General features: G+C 41.4%; 1 protein-coding gene across 2 annotated transcripts in view; it reads left to right on the forward strand.

Moving 5' to 3' along the window:
- Positions 1–19,061, forward strand: part of BICC1 (BicC family RNA binding protein 1) — a 125,302-nt gene that overhangs the window by 31,655 nt on the left and 74,586 nt on the right. For both annotated transcript variants that reach the window (XM_087932253.1, XM_026710995.2), the window contains exons 2-3: positions 9,725–9,771; positions 17,466–17,535. In XM_087932253.1, the coding sequence (XP_087788379.1) occupies positions 9,725–9,771; positions 17,466–17,535 (117 nt within the window). The remainder of the gene's footprint in view (positions 1–9,724; positions 9,772–17,465; positions 17,536–19,061) is intronic.

The raw sequence follows: 19,061 nt of genomic DNA on the forward strand, positions 1-19,061 counted from the left end.
CCCCAAATTTATGTTGCTAAGTGAAACATCTGCTAAGTGAGTTTTACAACTTTTCTTGCCACAGTTGTCAGGTGGATCATTGCATTTATTAAGCTAGGGATGTGGTTAAGTTAAATGAATCTGGATTCCCCATTGACTTGGCTTGTCCGAGGGTTGCAAAAGCTGATCCTGTGATTCCAGTACACGGAAACCGTCCAAAATATGAACCACTTGCCCAGAATTTGAAATTTGATCACGTGACCATAGGGAATACTACAACAGCCGTAAGTGTGAAAAATGGTCATAAGTTGGCTTATGTCATCAAACAGTATTAACATTTATATACATATATACGTATATGTTTTCTTATATATATACATATATACGTATGATATTCAGCTTTGTTCGGGTATTTTCCCATGTCATTGTAGTTGTGCTTTTAAAGTTGTAGCAACGTTTCGGCAGAATCTCATCTGCCATCATCAGGCTTCTGTATTATGGATGATATTCTGTATGATGATGGCAGATGAGATTCTGCCGAAACGTTACTACAACTTTAAAAGCACAACTACAATGACGTGGGAAAATACCTGAACAAAGCTGAATACCATACATGTAAGTACCCGTGAAAACTTAAGAAAACATACATATATACATGTATACATGTATACATATATACATATATACATATACATATACATACATACATACATATATATATATATATATATATATATATATATATATATATATATATATATATATATACAGTATATACATTATAAATCTTTGTATCCATTACTATCTTAGACATATTGTTGCGGTGTAAACTCTTAAATTCTATTTCACATTTTTTAAAACTTCCTTTCATATCCCTCCAATTATAATTTTTTTTCCATATTTCATAGAATTCTGAAGTATCTCGCTCCTTCAGTTCTAACGTCAGGCAATCTAACTCGGTGCACTGAAAAAAAATTTCTATTATTACTTCATCATTCGGTATTCCTTTTAACTTCCATGTTTGGGCAATTGATAATCATGCAACTGTGATAACATGAATAATTAGATATATATCTGCTTTTTTGAAATTCTCATTTATTCCTAATAGGAACATTTCTGGTGTAAAATTTATTTTTAGGTTTAACATTTCCTCTAATCATTGCCAAATTTTGTGCCAAAATTCTTGTATTTTCTTGCACTCCCACCACATGTGATAATAAGTGCCCCGTTCTTTCAAACATTTCCAGCATGTCGATGATTGAGAACTATACATTTTAGCAAATCTGGTAGGTGGGAGGTTCCATCTTTAGAACATCTTTAAAAGGTTTTCTTTATAGGATGTGGCTAATGTAATCTTTTTATTCCTATCCCAGATTTGCTGCCATTGATTCCAGATTTATGGTATAGCCAAAATTTCTAGCCCAAGTTAACATTGGTTCTTTCACCTGACAAACGGCAATCCAATCTCTTCTTAAAAGCCTCCAGTGATGAAGCTCCCACAACTTCTGAAGGCAACTTCTGTTCTGTTGGTTGATTGTTCTCCCTGTCAGAAAATTTCTCCTTACTTCCAGGTTGGATCTCTCCTTGATCAGTTTCCATCCATTGTTCTTTGTCTGGCCTTCGGGTACATTGGAAAATAGCTAGACCCCTTCCTCTCTCTGGCAGCCCCTCAGGTATTGCCCTAACCAGCGGTGCTCCCTCAAAAGGACTAAGAGTAGTAAGTGCCTCGAATCCAAGATTGATATCAAGTATAATTTCCAATAGGTGTTGGGATTTGGCAGTTGTGGAAAGCAGCTGTCCTCCTCAATGTGTTAGCGTTGCTTTCAGACATTGAGGACAATAAATATTGAAGCTCTCCTTGTCAGCGTTTTTGAAAATCAAGGGTGGCATTTCTAATTTGTATTATCACATGAGGGACATCAGTTAACTTCAGGTTAATTGACTGGGTTCCTGATTAAATTAGATTGGATCCCACTCAATCAAATCTTAACTGCAGTCACAGAGCAGCATAAGAAAGGTGAATCTGAAACAATAATTTTAAAAACAAAAGAGGATTCCTGTACCTTCTATCTATCTTCCTGGACCCTAGGTGTCATCAAGAGCAATACATCTGAAGTGCAGGAGATGCTATACCATTTCAGACAAGTGACTGTCCGGTCTCTTCTTTAAAATTGTAGCTTTACTTTCATTCTTTTTATTCTTTCCAATTTGGTAGCATTCTATATTAAGAAGACTCAGCCTTGTTTTCATATATATTTGAAATCCCCCCGTAAGCAAATTCTCCAAGAAATGAGTGATGGATCTCTACCTCTGGTCTGTGGCTTCTGAAAGCTTCTCTTCTGTTGCCATGAGGCTGAGCATGTAAGGAAGGAGGGTTTGGTCTACGTTGTTTGCGTTAGCAATTATACTGGCATAGAAGTATTTTTTTCCCCGAAATGAAATGTTCCTTCAGACTTTCAGTCAATCTTGGATAGTTGGGGGGGAGGAAGAAAGGGAATGACAGGCAGTGAAGGAGATGGTTGATACATGGACGAAGGCTGAACTTTTACCCTCTTTTTTTTTTTGGAGAAGACTTCATGTGTTCTTTAGACCACAAAGTGGCAGGAAACGGTGCTGTTGAATTTTCAGTGGTGGCAGTTGGGAGAGGTTAGGGAGCATGGAAAGGATACCTTCAGGAACTCTGCATGAATCTAAGAATCCCGTTGCCCTGCGCACGATTTAATTTATATTAGGCAGATGCAGAAAGTTCTGCATTATTTGTGACAGTCCTCTATAACTTCTGAACTCAAAAGCATCGAAACACAAATGTTTATTTCAGAGATTGTGAGGAGGGGCTAGGCAATTTGGCTTTGTTTTTTTTTAATTGTGCCAGTTTGAATAATATATACTTGAGCATCATTTGGAAATTTTTTAAAAATCTGCTCAGTGGATACTGTGTCTTGTCTACATCCCTTGTAAGATACGAGAAGTCTACAAACCAGGCCAAATCTCTCATAGTTCTGTTCCCTTTGGGACTGTCAACCCAGGAAAATTCTCCTGTCTTTGTGTGTGCTTGAAAAAAAGTTGGCTCTTAACACTGAGATGAACAGTGAAATTTTAATTTGAAGAATTGAAGACTCCACCAACTCAAAAACACATAGGTTTTTAAAAAATTAATCTTGAAATCTGCATGTTTTCCTCTTTCAACAATTTTTATTTCGAGTTCCTGGAACCAAAATTAGTCCGATCAGAGGCACATGTCTATTACAGAGGTGATGGTGGGGAATGTATTGTCTCTTTTGCAAGAATTCACAACTTGCTTTTAAAAATGCCTCTGTCCAGACAAGTTGCAAAAATAAACTAGAACGATTTCTTTTGCTTTGATGTTGCATCAGCAGTAACTTCAGTTCCCTGCTACCAAACAACAGATTTTGATACCATAAATGCTCCTTGGAAGAGTGAGTCTTTGGTTTAGATAGGATAAATTAATATGTTCTGCATGATAATTTAGATTTCAAATATATTTGGCCCCAATCTCTGAATCTGTAGCTTTTGTCCAGTTGCATGATACCAAGGTCAAGTTTTAGACGAACTAAAGAGAACCTGCAAAATTACGGGAGTCTCAGATGAAAGGACAGAATTAAAATATAAAACCACAAATGGAAGCCTGCTGAATAAAAAGGAATGTAGCCCTCTTAAACATTCACCTGCCTACCTGGGTGGCAGCTCCTAGTTGACTTTGGCTGATGTTGAAAAGCTAAGCAGAGCTGGACCTGGCTAGTATTTGGAAGGGAGAACACCCGGGAATCCCAGGGGCTGCAAGCTACTCTGGAAACTTTAAAAACAAGTTGTGAAAGAAGGCAGTAGCAAATATTTCTACACTTTTGCCAGAAAAATAGGATGGAGCCTCCTGAGAAGTCCTAGGAATTGAGCTCACCTTGAAGGAGATTTCACCATTGAATGGTTTTTATTGTCTACTGATTTCTGAATGCTGAGTCCCTACAGGATGCAAGGCTACCGATTCCTTTAGCTAGCATCACCGTTGTTGAAATATTTAATTACAGGTAGTCGTCCACCACTCAGCCCAAAATTTGTGTTGCGACAACAAAAGTTTCCATAGCTTTTTTATATTGGTCCTTTCTTTTCTTGGAAATGTCCCAGAGGCTACTTGCCTTAAACTTTAATTACAATAACACTTATTTAGAATGTTAAGAATAGTTTGTTTAAATTACAATCTAAAGGATGTTCAGTAGTGCTTTGGTCATGTTTATAGTGGACAAACTCTCGAAGTTCATGGATACCCTAAACGTTAACACCTGTTTCAACTTTCTGCTGTTAGTTTTGGATGGAATATTTGCAGCCCTGGATTGCCTACAAATGAGAAAAATATGAAATGCAACCCGACATGATAACCCACAGGAGTGAAGCTGAAATGCAAATTGCTTGAAATATATATTTGAGTGGAAATAGATACAGTTTTGAACGCACCTGTAATTTATATGGAGTGGAATACTTTTCTTTTTTTATATATAAATGGTTTGATAATCTTTATAAATATTGTAAAGGAACAAAGGTTCAGTCTATTGAATTTCCAAAGTTATCTGGAGTCTGTATATTTTCATAATTGAGAAAAAAGCCATCTGCCCATTAGTTAGGTCAGATTTTGCTAACTTGTGAATTCTTTGGGGAGGTTCTGTTCATTACACAGAAATCTTCTCTTCTCATGAAAGCAAACCACTTTAGGGAGGCCAAAGCTTTCCACCAGCCAGTCTGGTGAAGCCAGAAAGATCCTTCAGGTCTGGAGCACCCCAGAGTTGCCCCAAAACCATGTTCTAATGAGGGGAACCTTCAAGATAATTTATTCATGGTATTTTGGCTGAAGGCTGCACCCAAAATCTAACTAAAAACATCAGGTTTGGTGGTTTGTTTTGGAAGCTGCTCTAGATAATAAAGAGAACCAACAAGGAGATGCTTCCCAGTTTGGTCCTTGGTGAGGATCCATCAACCAAAGTCAAGACCAGTCAAGGCTTGACTGAAATATATCTATGTTTACAGATTAACAGAGTTGGAAAGGACCTGGTAGGTCATCTAGTCCAACCCCCTGCCCAAGCAGGAGACCCTAAATCATTTCTGACAGATGGGAGTCCAGTCTCTTCTTGAAAGCCTCCAGGGATGAAGCTCCCACAGCTTCTGAAGGCAACTTCTGTTCTATTGGTTGATTGTCCTCACTGTCAGAAAATTTCTCCTTATTTCCAGGTTGCTTCTCTCTTTGATCAGTTTCCATCCATTGCTTCTTGTCCTGCCTTCAGGTGCTCTAGAAAATAGCTTGACCCCCTCCTCCTCTCTGTGGCAGCCCCTCAGATATTGGAAGACTGCTATCATGTCTCCCCTGGTCCTTCTCTTCACTGGACTAGCCAGGCCCTGTTCCTGTAACCGTTCTTCACATATGTTTTAGTCTCCAGTCCCCTAATCATCCTGGTTGCTCTTCCTTCCAAAACTCTTACTCAGATTTAAAGACATTCTCTGTGAGGACCAGAACAAGTACCAGATGCCTTGGGGCCCCAATGGGAGAGTATCACACTGGTTGGCAATAGCACTTAGACTTATATACCGCTTTATAGTGCTTTCCAGCCCTCTCAAAGCAGTTTATAGAGTCAGCCTATTGGCCCCAACAATCTGGGTCCTCATTTTACCCACCTTGGAAGGATGGAAGCCTGAGTCAACCTTGAGCCTTGTGGGATTCGATCTTCCAAATTGCAGTAGGAGTAGCTTGCAGTACTGCAGTATTCTCTAACTACTGCTCCACCGAGGCTCCTAAGAGACAACCCCTCTCCTCCATTGGACTCCCTCCTTCCCCATCTTGTAACTATGATTTTACTTTGATTGTACTTTCATTTCATTGTGTTAAGAATATTTATCTTAATTATTTTAATATTTTTATGCTTTAAGCCAGTGGCCCCCAACCTTTTTTGTGCCACGGCTCGGTACCGGCATCACAAAATGATCTGCGGCCCAGTACCGGAATCAGCACGCATGGCAAGGCAAAGCAAGCTGAGCGACCAGCCAGCCAGCCATCCCCCACTTCTCCCCGCCAACTTCAACTCCTCCTTTGTACCTTTGTTGATGGGCTTCGCTTCGGGACGGCTTCAGGACGGTCGCTCGGCTCGCCTTGCCTTGGGTGCTGAAAGAATCCTCGTGCCTTAGTTTCGTTCGAAGCCCCCCCCTTCGATGAAACTAAGGCGCGAGGATTCCTTCAGGACCCAAACGCCGCTTTCCAACCGGAAAAGCTCACCCGGAAGCACTTTCTCGTCAAACAACATGGCGGCGCCCAGCAAACCAGCGGCCCGGTAGAAAATGTTCCATGGACCGGTACCGGTACCAGTCCGTGGCCCAGTGGTTGAGGACCCCTGCTGTAATAATAATAATAATAATAATAATAATAATAATAATAATAATAATAATAATAATAATAATAATAATAGAAGAAACACTTTTCCTCCATCCTCTGCCAATCCAATTCTGGCTCATTTCATGAGCCAAGATGGCCAGAGTTGAAGGATGTTTTGGTTACAAATGGCTGCAGGCGAAGATTAATCCCACCATATGATCTTCTCAACAACCTTTATTTCTGCTTCTCTTGTTTATTTATTTTTTAACATCTCTATAGTATTTTGAAGGTTCTTCGCACAGAACAACAAGAGTTGGAAGGGACCTTGGAGGTCCTTTAGTCCAGCCTCCTGCTCAAAGCAGAGACCCTGTACCACTTCAGACAAATGGTTGTCCAATCTCTTCTTAAAAACTTCCAATGTTGGAGTACCCACTATCATAGATACTTTAAACCATCTTTAAAATTCAGCTGCCACCCACAACTTCTGGAGGCAAGCTGTTCCCCTGGTTAATTGTTCTAACTGTCAGGAAATTTCTCCTTAGTTCTAAGTTGCTTCTCTCCTTGATTAGTTTCCACCCATGGCTTCTTGTCCTGATTTCAGCTGCTTTGGAAAATAAGTTGACCCCCTCTTCTTTGTAAAGCCTGCTGTCATGTGACACCTAAAGATTTGAATTTTGTTCCCAAGTTGCTAGCTGAGACTTCAGTTGGTCATTTGACACTCTTAAATGTGGTCAACTGAACTATCCTTAGATAAATGAAGAGTTTAGTTACAGGTTAATAGGTCCTGAACTTTGGACATTTTGGTGTCAGTCCCCTATATCTAGGTTATTGTGGTTATTGATTCCATGCTTGTTTCCTTTTAAAGAAACTAGTTTTCCAATTATCTCTTTCTGGAATCCAGGAGTGTATTTTGGAAGACAAGAACACCTTTTGAGGTTAGAAAACGTCCAGCTTCTCTGCCAGTATCACTGCCCAGAAAACCCCAATATTTATCCAGCACTCTTCTGGTTTAGTAACTTTTCCTTTAGTGGGGTTTAAAAACTGAAATTGCTATTTGCTTATGAGAGGGTTTTTTAAAAGAATTTTGGGTTTTTCCAGTTTTAAGATGTGCAGTACAGCACCTCTCCAATTTGGGGGCTCTTTTGCAAAACGGTTACTCTCCCTTTGTGTGGGTATCTCAGTTGTGTGTTTGTGCATGCACGCACACATTCACAGAATGGTTGCTTTGAGAGACAAAGATTTGTCCCCCGTGTTCCCTGCTCTTTCTAGTATTTCTTCTCCTAACCCTTTTTCTGAGCAAACAGAAAAGTAACTTCACCTCCCTCCAAACCCCCCACTGCACTGCAGTCATCCATTTCTCCAAGAGACATTACGGGGCTCGGAGGATTTCTTGGGAAGAAGGATGACCAGGGAGGTAGACAATGTGCTATGCCACAGATCAGTTCTCCCTCTACTTAAAAATAACAACAACAGTTGATTTTAGATGTCCAAAGACAGTGGGAGCAAGGAGACCTCTTCAGAGGAGGTATTCAGCCAGTTCTGACAGGTTCTGGAAAACTGATTAGCAGAAATTTTGAGTAGTTCAAAGAACTGGCAAATACCACCTCTGACTGCCCCTGCCCCCATCTATTCTCTGCCTTCCAAGTCCCAGCTGATTGGCTGGGTCTTTTTTGTTTGCCCTGCACAGGAGAACAGAGCTGGAAAGCAGGTTAGTGGGATGAGGAGGGAATGGAGATTTTGCAATAACCTTCCCCCAGGAGTGGGGAGGGAATGGAGATTTTGCAATAACCTTCCCCCAGGAGTGGGGAGGGAATGGAGATTTTGCAGTATATCCTTCCCCTACCATGACCACCAAGCTACACCACACACCCCAAGCCATGCCCACCGAACTAGTAGTAAAAAAATTTGAATAACACCACTGGACCTCTTGGTCCTGTGGGAATGTGCAAGGCCGCCAGGCTACCTCAAAACAGCATTTTGTATATTGTTTTTTTTTCTTTCAGTCTGGCAAAAACTGATTTTCCCACCCTGAAAGAATTCAGAGCCTCTTAACCTCGTAATAGTTGAAGTACCAGGGACTGAAAATCCCAACAACGTCTTTTTTCAGACAACCCAGTGCGGTTGTGTTTAGTTTTAATTTCACTTTCAAGCCAAGGTGATGGAGGGCCGCCTTTTGGAAATGTTCTCTTTGTGGAAGAATAAAGTTATGCAAGCGATCTGTAACTGGATACTCCTGAATATGCAGACAGTTTATTCTCAGAAGGAAATTCAAAGACCTCAGTGATGAAAGTCAAAGGAAAACATTAAGATCGTATCAGGTCTCGAAGTCAGGTTCCAGGGAACAAATCAGAACTTTCTCTGGGTCTAAGATGGTTCTCTGAACAATGAAGGATACTGAAGGATACTGAACAAAAAGTACATGGCTGAGAAAAGAGTCTTAGATATGTTTTTATGCTGTTGGGAGGGGAAAAAAAGAGAAACATTGGATGTCACAGCATGCAACTAAGCACTTAAAAGTAGTTCTTTGGATTCATTGTGAAGCTGGAAAGGTTAAAAACAGTGGAAGAAATGCGAGCCGTCCTTCAGAACCAAATAGCCATGTGTCCTTTTAAAATGGCTGGATTTAGTGTAACAGAGAAGGCAAGGATAATCTGTTAGGAATGGATGGATGGCTTGGTTGTGCTCAAAACCACTGGGTGCCATTTTGTGGCCTCTTATGGGTCAGCCCTTCTCTGTGGGAGAAGTCAGCTTCTGGATGGCTCTTCTTTGACCCTGAGTTAACTGGGTTAGTAGCTTTTAAGTGGATATCTCTTTTGCATCTGGAGGAAAAAAAACCTGCTTCTGTTTACACTTTTCTCTTCTTACCATCTAGGATTCATGTATTGTTTTTACAATATGGCTTATAATGCATTTGATACTTGTAAACCGCTTTGGGATCCTTTCCACTGGAAGCAGTGTAAGCATGTATGAATCCCCCCCCCAAAGCCTGAAAAATGGATAGTGAGAGAAATCCGGGACTGATCCAGTGAAATCCAGTGAAATTGAGATCCAGTGATCCAGCTGGTTGCTCTTTATTTCATTTCTTTTCCTCAGAAAATGAGATTTGTTCTCATTTTGGGGAAAGGGGTACTCTAAATCTGAGTTATTGTCAAATTGACCAAACTTTTACATGAAAAAGTTTTCATACTAGGCTGTTTCACAAACTTTCAATATTCAGTTCAGCTGTGCATTTCAGCATCAACATTATTTTTGTTGGCAGAACAGTCTGCTTTGGGAAGTTCCCCACAGAGATGTCCACGATTGCCCTAGATTGGTTAGTAAACAAGGACAAAGATGTTGCGGTAGATCTGATTAATTGTGTGCCATTTTTATTTTCAGCTGCTGCTGAAGGAAAGGGGAAAAGTGGAGAAGACTTTTTCCAGAAGGTAAGAGCTGTTGCGTTTATGGATATGCCTGCGACAACTAACAAAAATGATTCTTGGATTGAGTCCTGAACACAACGGACAGGTTCTTGTTTTTGTTAAATCCTTGGAGAAACTAGAGTAAATGGGACACATACATGACCAGCCCTTCCCATTGAGCAATAACAGAAAGCCATTGGATGGGTTATGCCTGATCTAAAATCCATGAGCCCAGCTTTCTCCTACTTTTGCATAGAGGACAGTAACTTCTCTTCATCTTCTCTGGGATAACTTACTAAGCTTCATACTGGGAAATGTATATTCAGCTCCACAATATGGATCCAGGTTGTTAGACCCAGCCCGCAATATGCTAGGTCTCTCCATCATGGCGACTAATGCTTTGGAATGTTCTTCTGTTTAGAAAAACAATATTATGTTTCCATTATGGTTAGCTGGGTTCCTAATATATAGGAATGTGGTCCTTGTGGTTTAGGTTGGTCTGACTTTCTTTTGTGGATGCTTCTGAATTAAGGGTTGGGAGGGGGCTTGGTAGAAGGCTTTTGGGGAAAAAAAATCCCTAAAATAATTGGCTTCTGCTTGAATTGAAGACATTCAGTGTTCAGAGACAAAGGTTCTTGCTTTTTGTGTTCCTTCTTTGCCCTGCTATTTAAGGATGGAAGGAAAAATAATTGCAGAGATGCAGGACTTGTGGTTGGTTGACACAGTTAGGCTGAGGCATTTGTCATCTCTGTGTGAATTATTAAATTTGCAGAAGTTTGCATTTTTTGGTAGCCTGTAAAGTATTGTGGCTGAAAAAGAAACTTTCAGAAAAGCTCTTTGGAGTAACTGCTCACGGCTTACTCATTTCTTTCTTTCTGTTGTTTTCTTCAATCTCTTAAAACGTTTTCTTGTGTAAAATAAAAAGGCGTGATTTCTGGGATAAAGGGGGAAAAAAAACCTCCAAAACCCACTCGGTTCTGAACTGGAATGCAATAGTAGGAATGATGATACTGTGGTTTTGAGCAACTGTTACCCTAACTTAACTCAACCATTTTTCTAAAGTGGTAATTTTTCTCACAAGGATCACATGCTTGGCTGGAAGTCGAGTGTCGAAATGGTGAGTGGGAGGGAGTTTGGGAATATTGGGCAATAAGAAACTAAAATGGCTACATCTTGTTTGGAAGACAAGAAGCTGAGAAATTTCGTACATTTGCAGATGTTGCTAAGGAGGGTTGGGTGAATCAGCCAAGATCTTATTGGAAAGTGTGATTAAATTTGAATTGTCAGTTAATTAGGGAAAACAAACCCTTTGTCAGCAGTTTAATTCTTCAACTCAATCTGGATGCAGAGTCAACTCTTGCTTGAAGAGCAGGTGGCAGATGTGACCGGGAAGGCCTTTACACAAATCCATTTTGTGCAACAATCACACTCATTTCTAGATTGTGTCTTGATCACCTTCTCTTTGGATTGTCACAATGAGCTCTACCTGGGACTCCGCTTGAAGATCTTTCAGAAGATGCAAACGTTCCAGATAACAGATAATCAGGGTTGGATGGTACCTTGTAGGTCATCTAGTCCAACCCCCTGGCCAAGCAGGAGACACTATACCATTTCTGACAGATGGGAGTCCAGTCTCTTCTTGAAAGTCTCAAGTGATGGTGCTCCCACTACTTCTGAAGGGAAACTGTCCTACTGATTAATAGTTCTAACTGTCAGGAAATGTCTCCTGAGTTCTAGGTTGCTTCTCTCCTTGATTGGTTTCCATCCATTGCTTCTGGTTCCACCTTCAAGTGACTTGGAGAATATCTTGACCCCCTCTTCTTTGTGGCAGCCCTTCAAATATTGGAATACTACTATGATATCTCCCCCTAGCCCTTCTTTCCATTAAACATTATGGATGCCCCATGGTACACCCAAGTAGCACAATTATTTGTGAGTCTTACTACCTCCTAATAGGTTTCCAGTACTAATTCAAGGTACTGAATTAGTACTTAAATTAATACTTAAAAAAAAAACCCTTCCTGGCCTAGATTAGGGCTGGACAATTTTGTCTGTCTCTGATCATTTCAACCTATCCCACAAGTTCTAACAAGGAGATTCCCTCTAGTGTCATCTGGTGGGACCCAGGCATTGTGCTTTCTTTGTTGTGGCATTTGTGTTATGGAACACCAGACCTCCTGAAATGGGATCATCTCGAAAACTGTGTTCTTCCCTGGACATTGGACCAGGGTGCTGGATGATCCCATCAGTAATGGGTTTGTGCCTTAATGGCTTGCATTCTCTTATTGTTATTATATTGAATTGTTGCTGTCTCTTTTCTGTTTTTCAATCCTATATAAGCCACCCGTAATTTAAATTTTCATAGTCTGCTATCTACATTGTTTGATAGAATAAACTCACAAAGCATCTGATACAATTTAATCAGTGGAACATTTTCAGATGAAGTAATGATTTCCTAATCACTGGCTTTCCTTTTTTAAAAAAAAAAATGCCATGGACAGATGGTTCTCTAACCGTTTAATCATAGCTTATCCTAAAACATGATGCTGTTGTAGATTTTTTTTTTTTTTTGAAAGATGCAGTAACATTAACTTGCAGATTTCTAACAAAAAGGTTGTGTGTGTCTGAGAGAGACTGTCAGCTTGTGGGAAGATGGGATGGGTAAAATCCCTGCCAATTTGAGGGGCTGCCACAGAGAGGAGGGGGTCAAGCTATTTTCCAAAACACCTGAAGGTCAGACAAAGAATAATGGATGGAAACTGAACAAGGAGAGATTCAACCTGGAAATAAGGAGAAACTTTCTGACAGTGAGAAACTTCAATCCATGGAACAGAAGTTGCCTCTAGAAGTTATGGGAGCTTCATCACTGGAGATTTTTAAGAAGAGACTGGACTGCCATCGGTCAGAAATGGTGTAGGATCTCCTGCTTGGGCGGGGAGGGGCTGGACTAGATGATGTACAAGGTCCCTTCCAATTCTGTTAATTTGTGCCTGTATCTGTAATTTGCTCTTGACTCCTAGTGAGTTTTTGAACCCTTGTACTTTTCTTGGCAGTGGCCGATAACTAGCATGCCATTGCCTTCTTCTGATAATATTTTTGGGGGATTTGTAGTCTAGTCTATTTCCCTGGCTTCCCATCTAAGAACTGGCCACGCCAGACCCCACTTAGCTTCTAAATCCAGACACGGAGAGTTACTGCCTCCTGAGACAGCTCTTGATAGCATCAGCAGATCTCAGGGCTGAGTGTTGGTCAGAGACAACTTGGCTGCCTTGCCTGTGTTCCATCCATTTACCAACCTGCTGTTATCATTTCTACCTGTCATCTATCTATCAAGTATGAAAATAGCAAAGATTTTTCTATCCAAAGTCTCGCCTTTGGTATTCTTTTTTCCACTTCTCTCTCTCTCAAATGAGATTCCCTCCCCTCCATCTGTAGAACCCATCATAATTCCTGGTTGTGTCCCGAAAAGCTCCCAGTTTCCGGAGGTAATCTGTAACTCCAGCAAGAACATCAAAAAAACCAAGGATAGACCGTGTAATCCTGGGGGATTACTAAATACGCATTTGTTAAAATTTGGGGAGGAGTTCCCAAACAATACATGGGACAAAAATTTTGATGGTTTCCTTTTCTCATTTGGAAGCTGAGTGGGTTAGAATAGCAGAAGCGTGCTGCTTGGAACCCATTCACACTAGCCTGAATCACTAGATTTTCAACACTGCAGGGGTGCCAGAGTAAGTCTTACAGAACATGCTGAGTAATGCGATACACACCCACTACTAAGCTGCTTAAGATAATGATTTTTCTAGATCGCTCTCTGGGAAGCAAGCAAGCAGTTCCTAAGTTCTGTTCATTAGCCTTTCCATAGTTAACTTAAAGGTTAATCTTGTGTTCACGTACTAAACCTGTTCTTGTGCCAGATTTAGTCTGCATAAAATTGTGAATGTGATACTCTTTTGGGGGATCAGGATTCCACCATGTTGTCCATTCCAATCCTGTTGAGAAGGAATGCATCAACACTGGTCTACTTTTGACTTTTAACCATAAGTAGCCTCAAGCTTCTACCTTGACCCTACCTACACCTGGACCACTTTTCTAATATTCAAGATTCTTTTTGGGATTTTGCAAAGGGGTTCAAATTTCCAAACTGCTCGTTCACAGTTCTGTCAAGCAGAGATGATTGTTCCTTTTGAGACAGTCCCAAATATGGAATTTGGGAGACACATAATAGTTCCATCTTCTGAAGATACATAGATAGCTGTTGTTCAGTTGCTAAGTTGTGTTTGACTCTTCATGACCCCATGGACCACAGCATGCTAGATCCCCTATTCTCTGCTGTCTCCCAGAGTTTGCCCAAATTCATGTTCATCACATCGGTGACACTGTCTAACCACCTCATCCTCTGCCATTCCTTCTCCTTTTATCATCAGTCTTGCCTAACATCAGGGTCTTCTCCAAGGAGACCTCTCTTCTCATTTGGTGGCCAGAGAATTTGAGCTTCTGCTTCAGTCTCTGTCTGTCCAAGGGATAGCCAAGTTTTATTTCTTTTAGGATTGACTGATTGGATAACACAATGTGAAAGCATCAATTCTTTGACGCTCAGCCTTCCTTATGGCCCAACTCTCACAGCCATACATTACTATTGGTTTCAGGAACTGGCTAGTCTAGTGAAGAGAAGGACCAGGGGAGACATGATAGCAGTCTTCTAATATTTGAGGGGTTGCCACAAAGAGGAAGGGGGTCAAGGTGTTTTCCAAAGCACCTGTAGGCCAGAAAAGGAATAATGGATGGAAACTGAACAAGGAAAGTTTTAACCTGGAAATACGGAGAAATTATCTGACAGTGAGAACAATCAACAAATGGAACAGAAGTTGCCTTCAGTAGTTGTGAGAGCTTCACCTTTGGAAGAGCTTTCAAGAAGAGATTGGATTGTCATTTGTCAAAAATGGTATAGGGCCTCCCACTTGGGCAGGGGGTTGGACTAGATGACCTACAAGGTCTTTTCCAACTCTGATTATCTGTTATCTATTATCTATTGGGAAAACCATAACTTTGACTGTACGGGCCATTGTCTCTGCTGTCAACTCATAAAATATTTCAATGGTCTTTTTAGAGTTGCCAGCAGAAAGAGAGATGGGAGCAGTGCAACAGCTTGCAAAACCGAAAGTGCATTCCACAAATGTTTTCAAAGATAGTAACTAGGTGACTGATCTTTCTGCCCCGCAAAATTCTAACTGGAGAGCATGATTGATAACTCTTGGCTATGGATTGGAGAATATGAATTATGATACACCCAAGGGGTAGAGGGAAAACCAGTGTCAAGGGTGACAATGAACGATGTGTCTCAGAGTCGGCTACACCCAAGCAGTGCCAACATGTTACCTCCCAATAAATCCTTCTGAAGTTTTGGAAGCATGGCTCGAGACTCATGATTTAAATGGGGGTAACTGCTGGAATCCTGACATCTGCTTTTTAATACTTTGCCTAGGTTTGTTATAACTTTCCCCCCCTCCCCAACAAATAGGTCGGTCCAGCTGATTTAGCATTCAGACTTCACTTTGCTACAGTTCTTATTTCACATCTGTGTTTGGGGCTCTTTAGGAATAGATGTATGTCATGATAGAACTGCCTTGTTTGGAAGTTGCCTCTCAGCTGCAATTTATTACCTTGTGGCTGCTGAAACCCATTCAAAGCAAAGAGCATTGAGCCCTGGCTGACATTTCTCACTTTTTCCACATGGCACCATCCTCTGGAAATAGCGGCTTTCAGGAACTTTATTGATACAGGCAATAGAAAGAAGTATAAATATATTTTGGTGTGTGTATTTGTCTTTCAGATTTTTCCTGTAAGACATCGGCAAAGGATACCATTTCTTTCATCATAATTATAGCCAGGATTTCTTGAAACAGCAGTATTTGAAACTAGATTGTGCGTTCTGACTTCAGTTCAGAGAATGGAGGGTTATTTTCTTACCTAAAATAGGAGTGGATGCACTCACGTTGTTTACTGTTTCATGGGTGTTTTACAAGAAAGTAAACATAGGGTGTTATGAATGCAGAATGCTAAAGCAAGGGTCTCCAACCTTGGCCACTTTAAGCCTGGCGAACTTCAACTCCCAGAATTCCCCAGCCAGCAAAGCATTCTGATCCAGGCCTAGTCCAAATTAAGGAAACACAAACTTGAGTGTAAAATCAAATCTATTTTAATGCAACGTTGGGAATTTCATGCATTCCCAGCCAAAACTCATTAGACACAATTCTCTGAGATAAGCTCACGCCTTTCAGGGTTGTAGAAGGCTGCCAAGAAACAGAAGTCCCATTACTTAGAAGTTCTAGCAAAGACAAACCAGAGTTCACAGAGCTTCAACGAGGAATCAGAATCTAATGAACTTCTTTGCTTCCTGCAAAGAGAATGTCCCCGAGGGCTGACTTTTATCCCTAATGGGAGGGGCAATCACCTTCTAGCCTTTCTCCTGAATCACCCCTTCTGCTTCAGCTGCTCTCGCCTTCTAGAAGCTCTGCGCACATGCGCACTGGAAACAGGCTCCCCGGGGTCCTCTGCCTCTCTGCTGCCAGATTCCAAAGGCTCCGAAGGCAGCACCCCACTCCCAGATGGTCCTGGCTCCATCCCTGCATCAGATGCAAGACCCTCGTCCAATTCTCACCAGACTCCCTGACTGGTTCCCTTTTGTCCTCACTGTCCGATACCTTGCGTCCGTGCCGGCTGCCAGTGAGCCACAGCACAAAGCTGGGGAAATTCTGGGAGATTTCTGGGAGTTGAAGTCCACCAGACTTAAAATGACCAAGGTTGGAGACCCCTGTGCTAAAGTATAATGCACCAATTAACTAGAAAGGAGGTAGATCCAGGATAGCGATTCATGCAGAGATTCAACGAGACATGCTTAAAGAATCATTCTATGCTGCATTTCTTACGTTGAAGTGTTCAGATTAGTAATTTGAATATTCTTGAGGTTTGGGATTCTCTATGCTTTTCATGTTTTAATCTTATGGTGACAGTGGGAGCAGGGAGGGTACAGATAGTCCTTAACTTAGTGACCAACTGCATGGAGACAAAAACCTTGTTGGGTTGTATTTGTCAGTTGTTCATCTGCCCACCTATCAAGATCAGGGCCTTGTCCCAACATCTGAGAGGCTGCCATAAGGAAGAAGGGACATCTATTCTCCAAAGTGCCCAGAGGCAGGACAAGAAACCCTGGACAGAAACTAATCAAGGAGAGAGGCATCTAGAACTAAGGAGACATTTCCTGACAGCGAGAAGAATTATCCAGAAGAAGGTCTTGCCTTCAGAAGTTCTGGGCGCTTCATCACTGGAGGCTTTTAAGAAGAGAAGACAACCATTCTCCAGGGGCAAAATAAGCCTGCCCAGTTACTGATTATTTTTGAGTAACTTTAAGAAAATGCTGGCAAAAAAAAATAGGGCATGCAAATTCAGGGAAGTATGGAAGGCTAATAGGGAGCAGTCAGCTAAAAGCTAAGTTTTTAAATGTATTGATATTGTGTTTCATTTAAAATGCTAGAATCCACCAGATTCATTCCCACTGGAGTTAAATCAGGCTTGTTTGTCTTCTGAAACCTATTTCTTGGTATTTTAATGCAACTTTGCAGCAGTTCGGAATTAGTACAAATTCTCCTTTTTTCCTGTCTGATAGAAAACAGCAGATGTGTCTTAAATTTAAGCCAATATTTCTTGTCCTTTGACAGATTATGGAGGAAACGAACACCCAGATTGCTTGGCCCTCTAAACTGAAGATTGGTGCAAAATCCAAGAAAGGTAAGCGTTGCTTTTTTTTTGTTGTGATTTGAAGAAACCCTCATGAATGCAGCCGAATCTTGGGCTCCAAATTGATCTGATAGTAACTCTTGAAAACTTATGCTATATTCATGTACCTTCACCTGTTTCGAGATGTAAACTTCAATCTCAGAGGCTTTGTGCAAACTCAGATACTGTTTCTTCATGGATTGTGGGTATATGGGAAAATGTGTACTGCGGTTGTGCATCAATTCATAAAAAGGGCTCAGTGAAAATTTCCATCCCCGAGGGAGTAAATTGATCTCTAAATATGGGTAGTCCTCAGCTTACAAATTTGTTTAGTGACTATTCAAAGTTATAATGGCAGTGAAAAAAATGACTTAGGACCATTTGTCACACTTACAACCATTTGTTGTGGCCTGCCAGCGGCCAGCAGAGCTGGCAGCAGACTCAGACAGTGAGGAGGTGAGGGAGGAACATGGGCCAGTCCTGGAATCTAGGAAAGGCAGTGCTCTGCGTTGGAGGCAGAGATGGGGCCAGGGCTGTCCGACAGTTATCAGCTGCCTTCAGGGTCGGAGTTCAGTGGGGCAGAAGAACAGCTGGAGCCTGTTCTCGGTGTAGAACAGGCTCCAGCCTCGGTGTCCATGCGCAAAGCTGTCAAGAGAAGGGAACAGTTAAGGAACAAGGGTCGACTTGGGAATAAAGGCACAGGTGGACGGTGAATGGTCCCCTCCCATAGGGAATAAAGAGGAGTGAAAGGGGAGAGGTGTTTGCAGGAGACAATTAGTTCATTTACTTAGTGTGAAGATTTGTTCGTGCCTCTCAGAGACTCCTTGCTGAGTATTTCCTTGGACAGCGTTGCACTTGGAAGCTATCGGCCTGGCAGCTCTCCAAGCCTGATAAGGTCTGTGGTTGCAATTCACCCTTGAAAGACTGTTTGCTGGGACTTTGCTGAATGTGAATGATAGGAATTCACATTCGTCACATAAAAAGTGGTTTTGCTGGGAAGAGGAAGTCTGCTTTGCGATTTTGTGAAGCCTGGGTCAGAACACCATTGCAGCATCCCTGTGTCTCACTTAGCAACAGATGTTTTGGGCTGAGTTGCAGTCTTAAGTTGAGAACTACACGTATACCGAAAAGCTGTTAATAGTATCAGTATGTACTGATTCTTAGTTAGTTAGATGTCAAAAAACAAAATGTCCTCACGTCACCTTCGGCATTCAGTCGATGGAGGACACCAAGCATCTTGGAGAAGGAGCAAGTTGGCTTTGAGGTCCATTGAAACAGCTGCTTCCTGAATCAGAGTGACACGAGGAATACACTTCCAGCTGTGTTCAGACCATGTTTCCAAGGGCAGGGTCAGGGGAGGAACTCCCCATCTGGGTTTCTAGTTATTTAGCAGCAGGGTGGTACAGGTGTCATAGGTGGTTCTGGATATTGAAAAATGAAGATTATCCCTTTGGTTTGCAATCTCTTGAGCTGCATTACACTTGCAGAAGAGACCACGTGCTCCCTTAGAGACTTTTCTCTCTCCCTAAAGCTAAATC

This window comes from Pseudonaja textilis, chromosome 4 (assembly GCF_049901715.1).
Source record: "Pseudonaja textilis isolate UNSWEBS1 chromosome 4, rPseTex1.2, whole genome shotgun sequence".
Classification (NCBI taxonomy): domain Eukaryota; kingdom Metazoa; phylum Chordata; class Lepidosauria; order Squamata; family Elapidae; genus Pseudonaja; species Pseudonaja textilis.